This window comes from Numenius arquata, chromosome 20 (genome assembly GCF_964106895.1).
Source record: "Numenius arquata chromosome 20, bNumArq3.hap1.1, whole genome shotgun sequence".
NCBI lineage: Eukaryota > Metazoa > Chordata > Aves > Charadriiformes > Scolopacidae > Numenius > Numenius arquata.
Window position 1 is genome coordinate 2515385 of NC_133595.1, and position 12759 is coordinate 2528143.

At 46.0% G+C, this 12759-nt stretch overlaps 1 protein-coding gene across 3 annotated transcripts; it reads left to right on the forward strand.

The window, feature by feature from the left end:
- Positions 1 to 596: 596 nt before the first annotated feature.
- OTUD3 (OTU deubiquitinase 3) lies at positions 597 to 12394 on the forward strand. 3 transcript variants are annotated; one of them, XR_012463609.1, is made up of 10 exons: positions 611 to 803; positions 1553 to 1701; positions 2453 to 2565; positions 5656 to 5778; positions 6499 to 6624; positions 8066 to 8162; positions 8433 to 8614; positions 8960 to 9396; positions 11670 to 11956; positions 12058 to 12394. XR_012463609.1 is itself a non-coding variant. In XM_074161482.1 (8 exons), exons 1-8 carry the CDS (start codon positions 634 to 636, stop codon positions 9134 to 9136), a joined length of 1137 nt encoding a protein of 378 aa, XP_074017583.1. In that variant the 5' UTR covers positions 597 to 633; the 3' UTR covers positions 9137 to 12394. The 3 variants fall into 3 exon arrangements, 2 of the variants coding, with proteins under 2 accessions (XP_074017583.1, XP_074017582.1); XM_074161482.1 differs by having other exon boundaries at positions 597 to 803; positions 8960 to 12394; XM_074161481.1 differs by lacking the exons at positions 11670 to 11956; positions 12058 to 12394 and having other exon boundaries at positions 634 to 803; positions 5656 to 5777; positions 6492 to 6624; positions 8960 to 9933.
- The last annotated feature ends 365 nt before the right edge of the window (positions 12395 to 12759 follow it).

A 12759-nucleotide genomic window follows, 5' to 3' on the forward strand; every position in this document is an offset into this window, starting at 1 on the left:
AGGGGAGATTTAGATTAGATATTAGGAGGAAATTCTTTGCTGTGAGGGTGGTGAGGCACTGGAACAGGTTGCCCAGGGAAGCTGTGGCTGCCCCATCCCTGGAAGTGTTTAAGGCCAGGCTGGATGGGGCTTTGAGCAACCTGCTCTAGTGGAGGTGTCTCTGCCCAGGGCAGGGGCGTTGGAACTCGATGATCTTTAAGGCCCCTTCCAACTCTAACCATTCTATGATTCTATGAATATGTGGACCGCCCAACACCCCGTGCAGGTGACAGTCCCCTGGGGTGGCTGTCCCCTCTGCTTTGGGACGCTGGCACTCTGGACGAGAGGAACTTAAAAAAAACACGCCACCGGTTGTCGTTTTCTCACTGTGCCCCTCTCTCCAGCCCCACTCCGCGGTTCAGAGTCTCCCTCGGTGCCCGGGGCTTTAGGAGACGAAGGTTTAGCGTGTCCCCGCCTGTGACATGTCGTTAATTGCGGCAGCTTCAGCCCCGTTCCGCTGCTGCCACCTGGCGGGGTCTGCGGGGGGGACCATAGAGAGGAGCAGGGGTAGAGCGGCGCCGCTCGGGCCGCTCTGGCGCCAATCTCGATGGTGGCACGGTCACGTGAGAGGCGCCGGCGGGCGCCCGGCGGGGAATGTCCCGCAAACAGGCGGCCAAGGCCCGGCCGCCAGCCGGGGCTAAGAAGGGGCGGCGGAGCCGGCAGCCCACAGCAGGACCGGCTCCCGGCACCGGCTCGGGAGGCGGGGGCCTCGCCGGGCAGCTCCGGGCCCTCGGCCTCAAGTTGCGGGAGGTACCGGGCGATGGGTGAGCGCCGCGCCGGGTGTCTCCAGCACACCCCGGGGACGGTGCTTCCGCTGGGGCCTCCTGTCCCCAGGAGTTGAGGGCTCCCCCGGGTGGTGGCGAGCCGGTGTACCTGGCGGCTGAGGGCTTTCCCCTCGGGGTTGAGTGGGGCCAGCACAGGGGCTTCTCCCCTGTACCCCACAGGGATCAAGGGGCTCCACGCTGTGGTTGTGCGGAGCCTGTGTCCCCTGGGGCTGAGGGCTCTGCCAGTCCAGGCCTGATCCCCAGGGGGACTGAGGGCTTCACTGGCCTGCTGAGTGGTAGGAAGGTCCATAAGTATTGGAATTATTAGTAAGTATTAATATAAATCATTATTAAGTATTGGAAGAGGAATTAGACCTGTTTACTGAGAAATTGCTTGGTAGAACATTGGGTTGTCCTTTGCTGCGTGATGTCATTTGTCTCAGTGTCAGTTTAAGACAGTTTGGCCCAGTGCTGCTGCCGCCGCCCTTGATTTATTCTGTCAGAGCTGCTGACATGTTCACTCAAAACCTCACGTTCCTACCGGTATTTCTCATTTTAGCACCTGTTCAAAGCACAGGGAATAGGTGCTACTTCACATTCATATCCTTGTTGAACTTACTGGGTAGAAAGAGCTCTTTTCCTTTCCCATTAACACTGTGTTCTTTCTGCCGCTACACCCGTTACCGGTTTAATGGTGTATCTGTTAGCTGCCTTTCAGACACACTAACTTGCATTTTCTCTTTCGGTAGCAATTGTTTGTTTCGGGCGTTGGGTGACCAGCTCGAGGGGCACTCGCGGAACCACCTCAGACATCGCCAGGAAACAGTGGATTACATGATAAAGCAGCGAGAGGATTTTGAGCCTTTTGTGGAGGATGATGTGCCCTTTGAGAAACACGGTATAGATGCTAGTGGAAGGGTTATCGTGTAATGTGGTTACGTTTCATTTGAACACCTTCATACTAAACAGTTCCTCATCCTGGAACTGTGTTAGGGCTCCTCTCTAGTTTTTAGAAACAGTGGGGACACATTTCTCTCTGTTATGTTTCTGTAGAAAGATGAGCTATTAAACTTGTATTAAATTTGTCTTGGATATTGTTTAAATTCAGGGGAAACTTGGAAGGAGAGGCAAAAAAAGGCAAGAAGCAAAAAATTGGTGTTTTCAAAAGGAACTTGCAAAAGTTACCTAGCTCTCCTTGAAAACCGGTGGGTGTTGAGTGGGTTTCTTTTTCTGCTTGACCCTGGATATTTTGTGGTAAACCAGGGGAAGATCCAAAGCAGAGACCAATGCAGCCTTTGTTCTAACAGCTTGGAGGATGTGCCAAGTACCACGCAGGTGATGCATGAAAGTGGTTTGGTTATTTAGTACATGGCTCTCTTCTGTCCTAGCTAGCGCAGAGCTGACAGCCTTGCATAACCAAAGGGTGTACTGCGTTTTTTTGGAGGTTTCTGTGGTCATTAAAGATGCATTAACTTCTGCTGCTGCCAAATTCTTGCCTCAACAGTCACTATTTCACAGTTGGGATTTCCTTTCCAGAATTTCTTGGGCTTGTGCTGGAAATTTTGTTACTTGCTATCCCTCCGGTGCTTTTGGAAGTGTCAGAAACTAGGTTTCCAACTCTTCTGAATGTGTTTTTGTTTTTCCTTTAGTTACCAACTTGGCAAAGCCTGGTACCTTTGCTGGCAACGATGCTATTGTGGCCTTTGCGAGGAACAATCAGTTGAATGTGGTGATTCATCAGCTTAATGCTCCACTGTGGCAGGTGAGAAATAAAAGTTCTATAGTTTGGCCTAACTTTTAGCTGATGAATACAAGTGGTGTTGAAACTTGCTGATCTATTAAAAGAGAGCAGACGGCAGCCGTAGTGAGCTGGAGACAGTGTAGAGCTGTGCTTGCTTTGTCAGCCTTGAAGGAAAACACTCCAGATTTCATCCAGGAGGGGACAGAATGAAAGAAAACAAAGAATGCATGAAAGATAAGTATGTGGAGACAGAGCAGCATACTTTGGTTTGAAGCTACTAGCTTCGTTGATGCATTCCCCTCTCCTGAAGATCGGACCACATACGAGGTGACTTTTCTCATAGGAATTTAAGCCAGGCTTGAGAAAACCTGTACAATAAGGTTCGGGAATATGGAGGTGAAGGTACAGCAGGGCAATCCCTGCAGTGTGCTGGAATGAAGCTCCATCAGTTCTGCCTGGGATTTGGAATGAGGAGGTTTCTGACGGCTCGAGAAATGAGGTTCTGGACTGGGCAGAAGAGGGAAGAAGTTTTAAAACCTTAAGGTGATGTTAAATGAGTTTCTGGAAAGGACTGAGTATGGTTTCCCCTGACAGCGGGGCACTAGAAGGAGTAATCCATCAGGTCCCTTCTGCTCTATTTTTTGTTGTTATTCTGTGGCAAGTCCACACTGGAATGGGTCCAGGCTCGATCTCTGCCTTTTCATTGAGCAAGTGAGAAGCTGTATGCAAGTCAGAATTGTTTCTGGCCCCGATTTACAGACAGAACCAATGAAGTATATAGATTAAACAAGGCAATAAAGATAAAAGACCAGATGAAAGCTGTCAGTGGTGTCTTAAATACATTTGAAACAGTGTCAGGCGGATTCCTGAACACAAACAAGTTTAAGCTCTTATTTATATGGCAGCCATGGGCTTTAAGACAGCTAACTTGCATATTTAAACAAAAAGTATAGCTGACAATGACACAAACGAGTGGGAATACTCAACTGCTTGACCTGCGAGAGCGTACAGAGGTAATGACCCTGCAGGAGAGTTCGTGGGGGTGCTGTTCGTGTTGTGTTACTGTGTTGAACCGGATGCTCACCTCCGTGTGCTTATTACCTCTTATCGATATTCTGTGTATCCTCTCAAAAACCTTAAACTCTTTTTCCGTATTCATTGACCTTCCCAGGGCTGTAAATACAGAGTTTGTGATGAGGTTCTGTTTGGCCTGGGTGTAGTCTTGTTAGTGAGAGATTGTCTTAGGTCCTTGAGAATGGTGTGAGTAAAGAGACCTGTTAGTAGTTGGAACATAAGGAGTCCCCGACCCACACAGAGGATACATCAGGGCATCAAATAACGTAGGGGATCACAACATGGTGGCAATGTTAGCAACTTGCTAGACTTGACTAACCCAGGACACCCTGTTTCTTAATTTTATATACGTCTGCATGGTTTTCCCCCCCTGTCTCTGCTTTGGAGCCCCAGCAAAATTTTAGATTAGATTCCAGTGAGAGCATTTCCTGAGAGGCAGATCAGCAAGATGCTTAAAGCAGATGGTGTGAATATCTCCTTTGGTCCCAGCTCTAAAGCAGATGGTGAGTTATGCTTTAATTTTAACAGAACCATTTCTATACACTTCAGCTAAGCTGGAAAAATGTGAGCAGCAGTGTTCAGGACCTCCAGCTGTTTCTCAAGCTCTGGCCTAATCAAAAGCTCTTTGGAGGTGGCCATCTCTGCAGCGACTTTTTAGGGCTTTAAACATCCTTTACCATTTTTGATAGTGACTGTAAATATAGAGCTTCAAGTTAGCTCAGATGTGTAAGTTATTTTATTGGCATTTTGGATACCTGCTTACCTTTTTTCAGCGATTTTGCCTTTTTTTTTAATCTGCAGCTATGTTTTACTTACAGTTCCAGTGTATTGTGGAAAGCGCAGGCAAAAAGAGGCTTCACTACTGAAAGCTAAATTGGCCAATTTTCAGAATAATCTTTCAAGAGCTTTGGGATTTGTTAAATACCTACTTAGGCTCTCGCAGAGGAGAAATGTTGAAAATAAATCTTACCGAGTTCCAACACGTTGAATAACTTAATAGGATAAAAGGCAGGAGTTAAGTATAACCAAGTGTTGGGTTGGAACTTAAAGGTGAACAAGTGTAAAGTAGAGGAATGGAGAATATCTGTTACAAAATCTGAAGTCATTAGCGCAACACAAACTGCAGACGTGGTTGAAAGGTGACTTGGTGTATATTCTGTAAGTTGGGATAAGACGTCAAAGGATTGGGAAATTCTGGAGCCCTAAAGCAAGCATTTCTTGTCGTTTGCTTGCTGACGTCTTCTCCAGGAAAGCTGTCAGATCTTTGAACTCTGAGATGATGGGTAAGCAAAGGAGATCTGCAAATGCAGTGTAATTTTCTGCATTCCTTGCAAGAGCTGGAATGCTGTGTAGCTTTTAGGTAATAGTTTGAGACACTGATGATCAGGGTAGGAATTACTCTTGTATCAGTACAGATAATGCTCAGAGCAGGAATTTTTGATGGAAAGTGCTGTATTTGGTGCTGACAAAGCAAAGGAACGTTCGGTTGTTAACAGTGCTCTTGAACGGAGTTAATACATTTTCATGGTTTGGGTTTATTGCTGTTAGTCTTTCTTTTAAAAACAAAGCATATTCACTTCGAATGCCAACTGATAAACAGCATCTCGTTCCAGCTGCAGAACGAAACTTACTCTGGTGACTGTTTCCACCGTGGTCATAACTTGAACAGACTCTTTTTTTCCTTATGTTCGAGAGGAAAAAGGCATTGTACCCTGAATGGGAGCTGTCACAAATTGGATCTCAGAAGATGATCAGAAAACTAATAGCTCTTGTGGAAAGTTTAGAAAATAATTTTGAGCTTTGCACTGAAATATTTTCATGCCGTGGTTTGTTTATTATGATGTAACAGAAGCTCTGCTTTCACTTAAGCACATCTGGACTATTAGATCAGCTCTTCATGTTTGAAGGTGCTTCAGTAGCTACGTACTTTGCTTCCGATCACAGTGTTTATCGTTACTTCAAAAAAATAACACTTTGAAAAATACGATGCTGAATTTGATTCCAAATCCTCATTTGCAATTTATGTGTTTCACTTAGATTCGGGGCACAGACAAAAACAACGTGAGGGAACTTCACATTGCGTATCGTTACGGAGAGCACTACGACAGTGTGAGGAGAATCAATGATGATTCTGAAGCTCCAGCCTATCTTCAGATGGAGGTTGGTTACCACAGAATGACCTGAGTCAGCTTCAGGTGATAAATAAAACAGATGAATATTACCAGTTGATTTCCTTGCTCATTTCCATTGAGACTGAGAAAAGAGTTTGGTCCCTGTGTTGTGCTGGGGATAGAAGAGCCCCTGAGGTCATTGTAACTAGTGCTGCCTGCTCTCTGGAGACAGGCTGGGAAGTGTTTGAGTTACTGGGCTGAAAATCAATCCCAAATCGGACGCTGGGATGTGGGCTGTAAATGTCTTGAAGCAACCCCATCTAAATTACGTACTCACACACCTCAAATGGAAGAACAAAGGGAAGGGAGGAAAGAGATGGAAATGCAACAGCTGGATAAGAAAATCTTCTTCATATCTCACTTTTTCGTGTTAAGGAGTAAGATGTGATTTCCTTGAAGTTCTCTGCACACAACTGTATAATGTGTGGCATTGTAAAAAAAATAATACCTTGCTTCAAAAGCCAGTGATTGTTTATTGGTGTGTATGATCTTGTAGTGAGAGTTTGCTCAATAGTGTGTGAGTCGTGGGAGATGGCGTCAAAGACGATGGAAGTGACTCAATTTCCAAGGTGCTTTGACACAGGATATTTCTGAGAAAAGCGTGCCATAATAATTAAATTTATTATCATGTCAGATGTTTTTCTTAACTGCCTATGATATAGTTGCTGCATGTGCTTGTGTGATGTGCTGGGCTTTGCTTTTCTTGCAGATGCTTTGCAAAAATGATTTGAATAAGGAGGAGGGAGTGAAGCCACAGAAGGGTGACTCTGAAGATGAGATTGAAGATGAAATGGAAGATGCTGTACGAAAAGTGTGTAATGCAACTGGGTGCTCAGTAAGTATTGAGTAGCCTTTTTATGCTTAATGTTCAGACCTTCTTGATACATGAAAGTAGCCTTAGGAAAAATTCTGAAAAGAACTGTTCTTGAACTATTTCAGTACCACAGTCACAGATCAGGATGGTTTTCATCCTAGAGTCAACCCTTAAATGTGGATGAAATACATAATCTGTGTGTATAATTCTGGGAGGTCTGTCTTCTCAGAAAATTTACTTTGAAACAAATTCTCTAAAATTTGAAATCCTTTGGGGGTGTGTGTAGTTGAACATCCCAAATGACTGGATACTCTGTGAATCTTAGCTGCTGTCGCTGGATGGCCTGGGTGGCTCTTGCAGATTGCTGCTTGTGCTGTGCACATACATAGAATAGAAAGAGCCAAGAGTGGAACAGCACATTCCTTTTTCCTTATGTCTTCAGAATGTTAAGGTTTTCTCCCTCACCTTTGTCAGAAATGGGACACAGGCTAATTGAACAGTGAGATCTGGACAGGCTGGAGAGTTGGGCAGAGAGGAACCCGATGAAGTTCCACAAGGACAAGTGCAGGGTGCTGCACCTGGGGAGGAATAACCCTCCCAAACCAGTACAGGTTGGGTCTGACCTGCTGGAGAGCAGCTCTGAGGAAAAAGACCTGGGAATCCTGGTGGACAACAGGATGCCCAGGAGCCAGCAATGTGCCCTGGTGGCCAAGAAGGCCAATGGCATCCTGGGGTGCATCAGGAAGAGTGTGACCAGCAGGTGGAGGGAGGTCATCCTCCCCCTCTGCTCTGCCCTGAGGAGGCCCCATCTGGAGCCCTGGGTCCAGTTCTGGGCTCCCCAGTTCCAGAAGGACAGGGAACTGCTGGAGAGGGTCCAGCAAAGGGCTACAAAGACGATGAGGGGCCTGGAGCATCTCTCTTACAAGGAGAGGCTGAGGGACTTGGGTCTGTTTAGTCTGGAGAAGAGAAGGCTGAGGGGGGATCTGATCAATGCCTCTAAATACTTCAAGGGTGGGTGTCAGGAGGATGGGGCCAGTCTTTTTTCAGTGGTGCCCAGTGACAGGACAAGAGGGAATGGGCACAAACTTGAACATGGGAAGTTCCATCTAAACATGAGGAGGAACTTCTTTGCTGTGAGGGTGGCAGAGCCCTGGCAGAGGCTGCCCAGAGAGGTGGAAGAGGCTGCCCAGAGAGGTGGTGGAGTCTCCTTCTCTGGAGACATTCAAACCCCGCCTGGACCCGTTCCTGTGGGACCTGCTCTGGGTGACCCTGCTTTGGCAGGGGGTTGGACTGGGTGATCTCCAGAGGTCCCTTCCAACCCCTTATCATTCTGGGTGATTCTGTGTGTGTGTGAAAGGTCATAAAAGTAGACCACCCTCTCAGTGGTGCAGATGGTTGTTAAATGAACGTATGTCAGTGGATTGAACTCTCCTCAGTGTTATCTCTCTCCTCTGGTGGACAGGACATTGATTTAGTAAGCCGGATTCTAGAAGTGGAAGACTACAACATAGAATCTGCAATATTTGCTGTCTTTCAAGTGAATGAAGTGGAAAGAAGCGGTAAGTAAGAGTTTGTTACCTAGTGCTTCAGGAGAATGCTGTCTGCCATTAGTGTTCACTCTAAACAGCAGTTCAACAGGGACAGTAGCAGTTGAAGCTTGCTGTCAGCTGTGCTGCTGCCGCAGCCTTTCTGTGCTCAGGAAGGTTGTTAGTGAGGGCAGATTCAATCCAGCTTCCAAAAAACCCCACTGTTGCAGGAAGAAGGAATTGGCTGACACTCAGGCAGCTTCTGGGTAGAGTGTTCCTGAGAAAAACTTCTGTTGTTGGTAGGTACCGAAGAGCAGTGCGATCCCCAAAGCAGAGATCAGAAATGGTGTAGCAGAACTCCGCAGGAAGAAAATGGAACTGGTTCAAGAATCTGTGGAAATCGGAGCTTGGATCAAGATGAGATAGACAACAACAAAGGACAAGCTAGATCCGATGAAGAGAATCGAGCTAGCAGAAACACAAAGGTATGCGAAGGGTGGTTTGGCAGTGATTACATATCCTTTAACAATTAGGGGAATGCTTAGGATTGCTTAATCAGCAACTATCTTCTCATTTGAATCAAGAAGAGTGTCCGCATACCAGATTTTGTTGCTGCTACAGCTGTGACTTCTCTGATAGAAACATTTATTAGTGACATGTGGCACTCTTCCCAAAATGACACAAAATGAAGTCCTGATAAGTTGTTTGGAATAAACATTCTCTGGCGTCTGCTTTGATATCTGCTTGTCTCCTTTCCAGCGTATTATTTTTCTCCAACTGAGCAGAAAACGTGTGTTTTCAACTTTGTGTTTTCATCCTTCCCTTTTCAGGTGTCTAAAAAGCAAAAGAAGGAACAGCAGCGGCTGGAGAAGAAGAAGCGGCAGGAAGAAAGGCACCGACAGAAGGTCTTGGCCAACAAGAGTGACAGTGCAGACAGCAGGGGGAGAGAGACGGACTCAAACAACCACGTCACCTTGGTGAAGGCCACGGCAGCTCTAAACATATGACTGAACGTGTTCTAAGTGCTCTGGTGAGAAAAGCAAATAAAACCGATGAAGACCAAATTCCCCTTAAGCGAATTTCCAAGCACCTGTTGTCTTAAAATCCGTTTCTGCGGAGATCTCTCAGCACACCCGAACTTCCTGTTTCTTCGGTTCTGGGGCGAACAATTATTCGGTAATTCTGCATCAGCCTGTATGTGAGAAGAGTTGTTTGAACTTAACAAAAAAGTAGAGACTTGTTTGTATAAGTTTGGAGTTAGATGAAGGTGAGAACCTTTTCTTCACACGGCAGTGTCAGATTTGCTTTGAGATCTCTTGATGTGCTTAGATTATTTTATTTTCTTATAGCAACTTTTTACTTGTCTGTGCTTGGAGGGGCTTTATTTTGCCTCGCCGTCAGGGAAAGCTCAACAGTTCTCAACTCAGGAACATGGTTTGGGTTTTTTTTTCTATTTAAATTTAAATTAAGTAAGGGAACAGAATTCCAGAATCCTTTCCAGAGCGAAGCGTATCAAACATGATGCTCCTCATTTCTTTCCCATGCAAGAACTCAGTGACCAGTTTTAATCTCACTGGAACTGCTTGTGTTGCACTGGGCTGTTTCAGAAGGGATTAATACATGAAGGGCGAATAGAATTCCTGCATTCACACTTGCTTCTTGTTTAAGTGTGAGATCAGCTCGTTTGCTACCTGTTGAGACCTTTAGAGAAAAAGAAATAATAACGACTCGTGAGACCGCAGAGCCAATTAATCCGATCTGGTGGGGTCTAAGGAGGTAGTAAAATGTGACATGAGCAGGCGTGAGACTTGTGTTGAGTGTTGTTACTTGGACATCTGGAATTTCATCTCCTTTGCCAAACTCTGAAGCTTTTGGGCTACTCCAGAGCTTTAATCCAAGCCAGGAACTTGGTAGTTGTTCGTCTCCAAACGAAATTAGTATAGCCAAGGGATCAAGAGTCCTGGGAACAAGCTTCCAAGTAGCAGTGATCACTAGGGTCCCTGCCTACTTCGCTCTTCATAAATCAAGCTTTTTCCAGGGTAGGATTTTTTCATCTTAAATTCCTCTTCGGTAGGGTCACCGAGTACCGTAGAACGTACAGCTTGAATCCTGTGATGCTTCCCACTATAGGACGGTGAATTTGGACTGAAGTGTAATGACTGTGGGACTTGGCCCTTGATTTATGGCTTGCAGTATTTCAGCCTCACTCAGGTTTTTGGACCTGAGTCCAAAACCACTAAGCTTGAAGAAAGCACATGTGTGCTTAGACACACAATAGATAACAGGAGACACCTCATCAGGCAGGGCAGGGACAAAATAGATTTGTTTGAAAGTAAGGAATGTTGCTTTTGAAAAAATTCTGTGCGTTCTTTAAAGCTTCCAAATGAGCACAGAAGTATAAATGCCTTTTTTGACTGAACTGCCAAGATCTGAGCTAGTATTTCTTCATATGCTCTGCTACCGTTTATCAAGAGCATTGGAAGAATAAAAAGAAAGGAGTTTTGCTTTTAAGTACTGGTGGTGCAGGAGAACAGGCTTTAGTCCTGGAGAAGTTGTTCCTTTGGTTCCTGTAGTGAGCTTGACGGAAATAAAAAGTAATACAAAGCAGCTCTTATGCTTTGTGGTGGGACACAGTGTCCGGCAAGTGAAGCAGCACATTAAGTGCCAGCAGCAGGCACGAGTAAGCGCTGTAGAAGGAAGTCTGAGTGGTGTTTCCTAGGTAAGGAAGAGCATGGATGAGCCTTGAATTTACAGTACTGTCCTTAAAGTGAAAAATGACTTTGGTAAAATCCATTTTATGCCAGCCTTAGCCTGTTGTCTGCAATGTTACATCCTGGGACTCTTCTTCACCCAGTCACTTTTACATTAGTGGAAAGAATGGCAAATCAGAGCTTAATTAGGAGAAAGCGCGAGTCACTTCACAGGTGTGATGAGCTGAAGAGAGCGGGCACATCAAGGTGGTTCAGGTAAACATGTCACCTCTGGCTTGCCCAGCTGTGTTTGGATTCAAAAGCTGGGTGGGTTCTGCAGGTCTGAAAAGATGGTGAGAATTTGCAGTTGTTTGATGTTAACGAGTTGCTCGTTTGTCTTCCTGAGCCAGAGTTGATACGAGGACTGTTGTTGCTTCGAGCCTGGGGAGCTGCAAAGAGAGTTGTCCTGTATCCAGCTGAGCTTCTCCTGTAGGTGTGAAGGTCCCTGCAAAGCAGAACCTCATCTGTGGCCAGGACAAAGGGGCAGCCCTGCAATACAGCAGCAGAGAGAGACCGACCTTCAGCTCACGGCTTCTGATACCTATAACCAAACATGTGGCTGGAAATGCTTGCGTTTCCAACCGTAATACGATTAAAACAAACTGTTAAAGTGCTGGGCTCCTAAGTCTTGTTACACCAGACAAATTCTCTTCATTTTTCCCAGGATAGCTTTGTTACCTGCAAAAACATTTTGTATCCAAAGATGTTAAAGCTTTCATTTTGTCTGCTGTAGGTTTTTCTTTTAGCTATTGACATTTCCACCTGTCCTTACTGTGTGTGTTTTTCCTAGGGAATCCTTGCGCCACCTTCCTCAGGGAACTCGCTTCTATGCAGAGAATTTGCTTTGTAAACAGGCGGTGGATTTTCCTTGCAGCAGGAAGGGAGGTGAGAAACAAGAGCAGAGAAACACCATGATTCATAGCTGATGTTTACTCTTTGGTGGAGCTAACTGTGCTTCACAACATGCCGTCATAGGACAACAGGCGCCGCGTGTTCCCCTGGTATTCGAGGAGGATTTACTGTTTGTTACAAGCTGGAGGGTCACAAGTGGGCAGGGTTGCTGGCAGCCTCTCCAAGGTGAGGACACAGCAGGACAACATAGAAAGCCACTTTCCCTGCATCCCGTCTACCACCATCATTATCCCCAGCCTTATTTTTCCCAAATCCTGCCCCTGCAGGTTCTGTCTGCTGTCCCTGAGCATGGCTTGGCCTTACAGGAGGGATTTTCTGCTTGTACTGCTCCATTTTCTGGTCTACCCTGTTCCTTCTTGTTTATTTAACAACAGCTTCGCCTCATCTGCGGTGCCTGAAGGACACAAATCGCGTCGTCTGGGGTATCCACGTCTGTGGTGCTCATGGATTCCTCCTCTCTTGGAGTCTCTTGAAACTACAGGAGAGTTTTCTTCTCCTTTCCCCCTCTGGACTCTCAGCAGGGCACCCGCTTCTGCTACCAAACCAAACCTCTGTTTTTTTGCAATTCTGAGTGCAATAAAGGTGACAAAGATGTGCCAGCTGAGCTGGGCGAGTGGAGTTGTGTGTATGAGGCGCGCTGTGGGTTAAAAGGCAAAACTTTCAGATTAATTTAACCAGTCTGCACAACCTGGGGATGTGATGGGGCTGTGGGGTGTACACTCACCTCCTGGCTTTCATGAGCTTCCGGAACTTTGCTAAAAGTGAGGGAAATGGGGTCATTCTTCATGTTTGTATCCAGCGTTGTATGAAACGGAGATGGCTTATGCTGGTGTGGAGCTTTTTGGAGCCTGTTTGCAGGCACAAACCTTAGAGGGCAGCATCGGCCTCAGCAGCTCCATCTCGGCTCTCTCATCTCATCCCTTGAGTGGCGCCAGAAAATGAGTAAAAGGAGAAATTTGGGGTTTATA

Bases quoted from the DNA above. Each gene is read 5' to 3' on its own strand.
- OTUD3 (XM_074161481.1), top strand. From the start codon at position 634: ATGTCCCGCAAACAGGCGGCCAAGGCCCGGCCGCCAGCCGGGGCTAAG. The intron at 2,566-5,655 runs GTGAGAAATAAA...TGTTTCACTTAG, and splicing joins TTAATGCTCCACTGTGGCAG to ATTCGGGGCACAGACAAAAA. The intron at 8,163-8,432 runs GTAAGTAAGAGT...TGTTGTTGGTAG, and splicing joins GAATGAAGTGGAAAGAAGCG to GTACCGAAGAGCAGTGCGAT.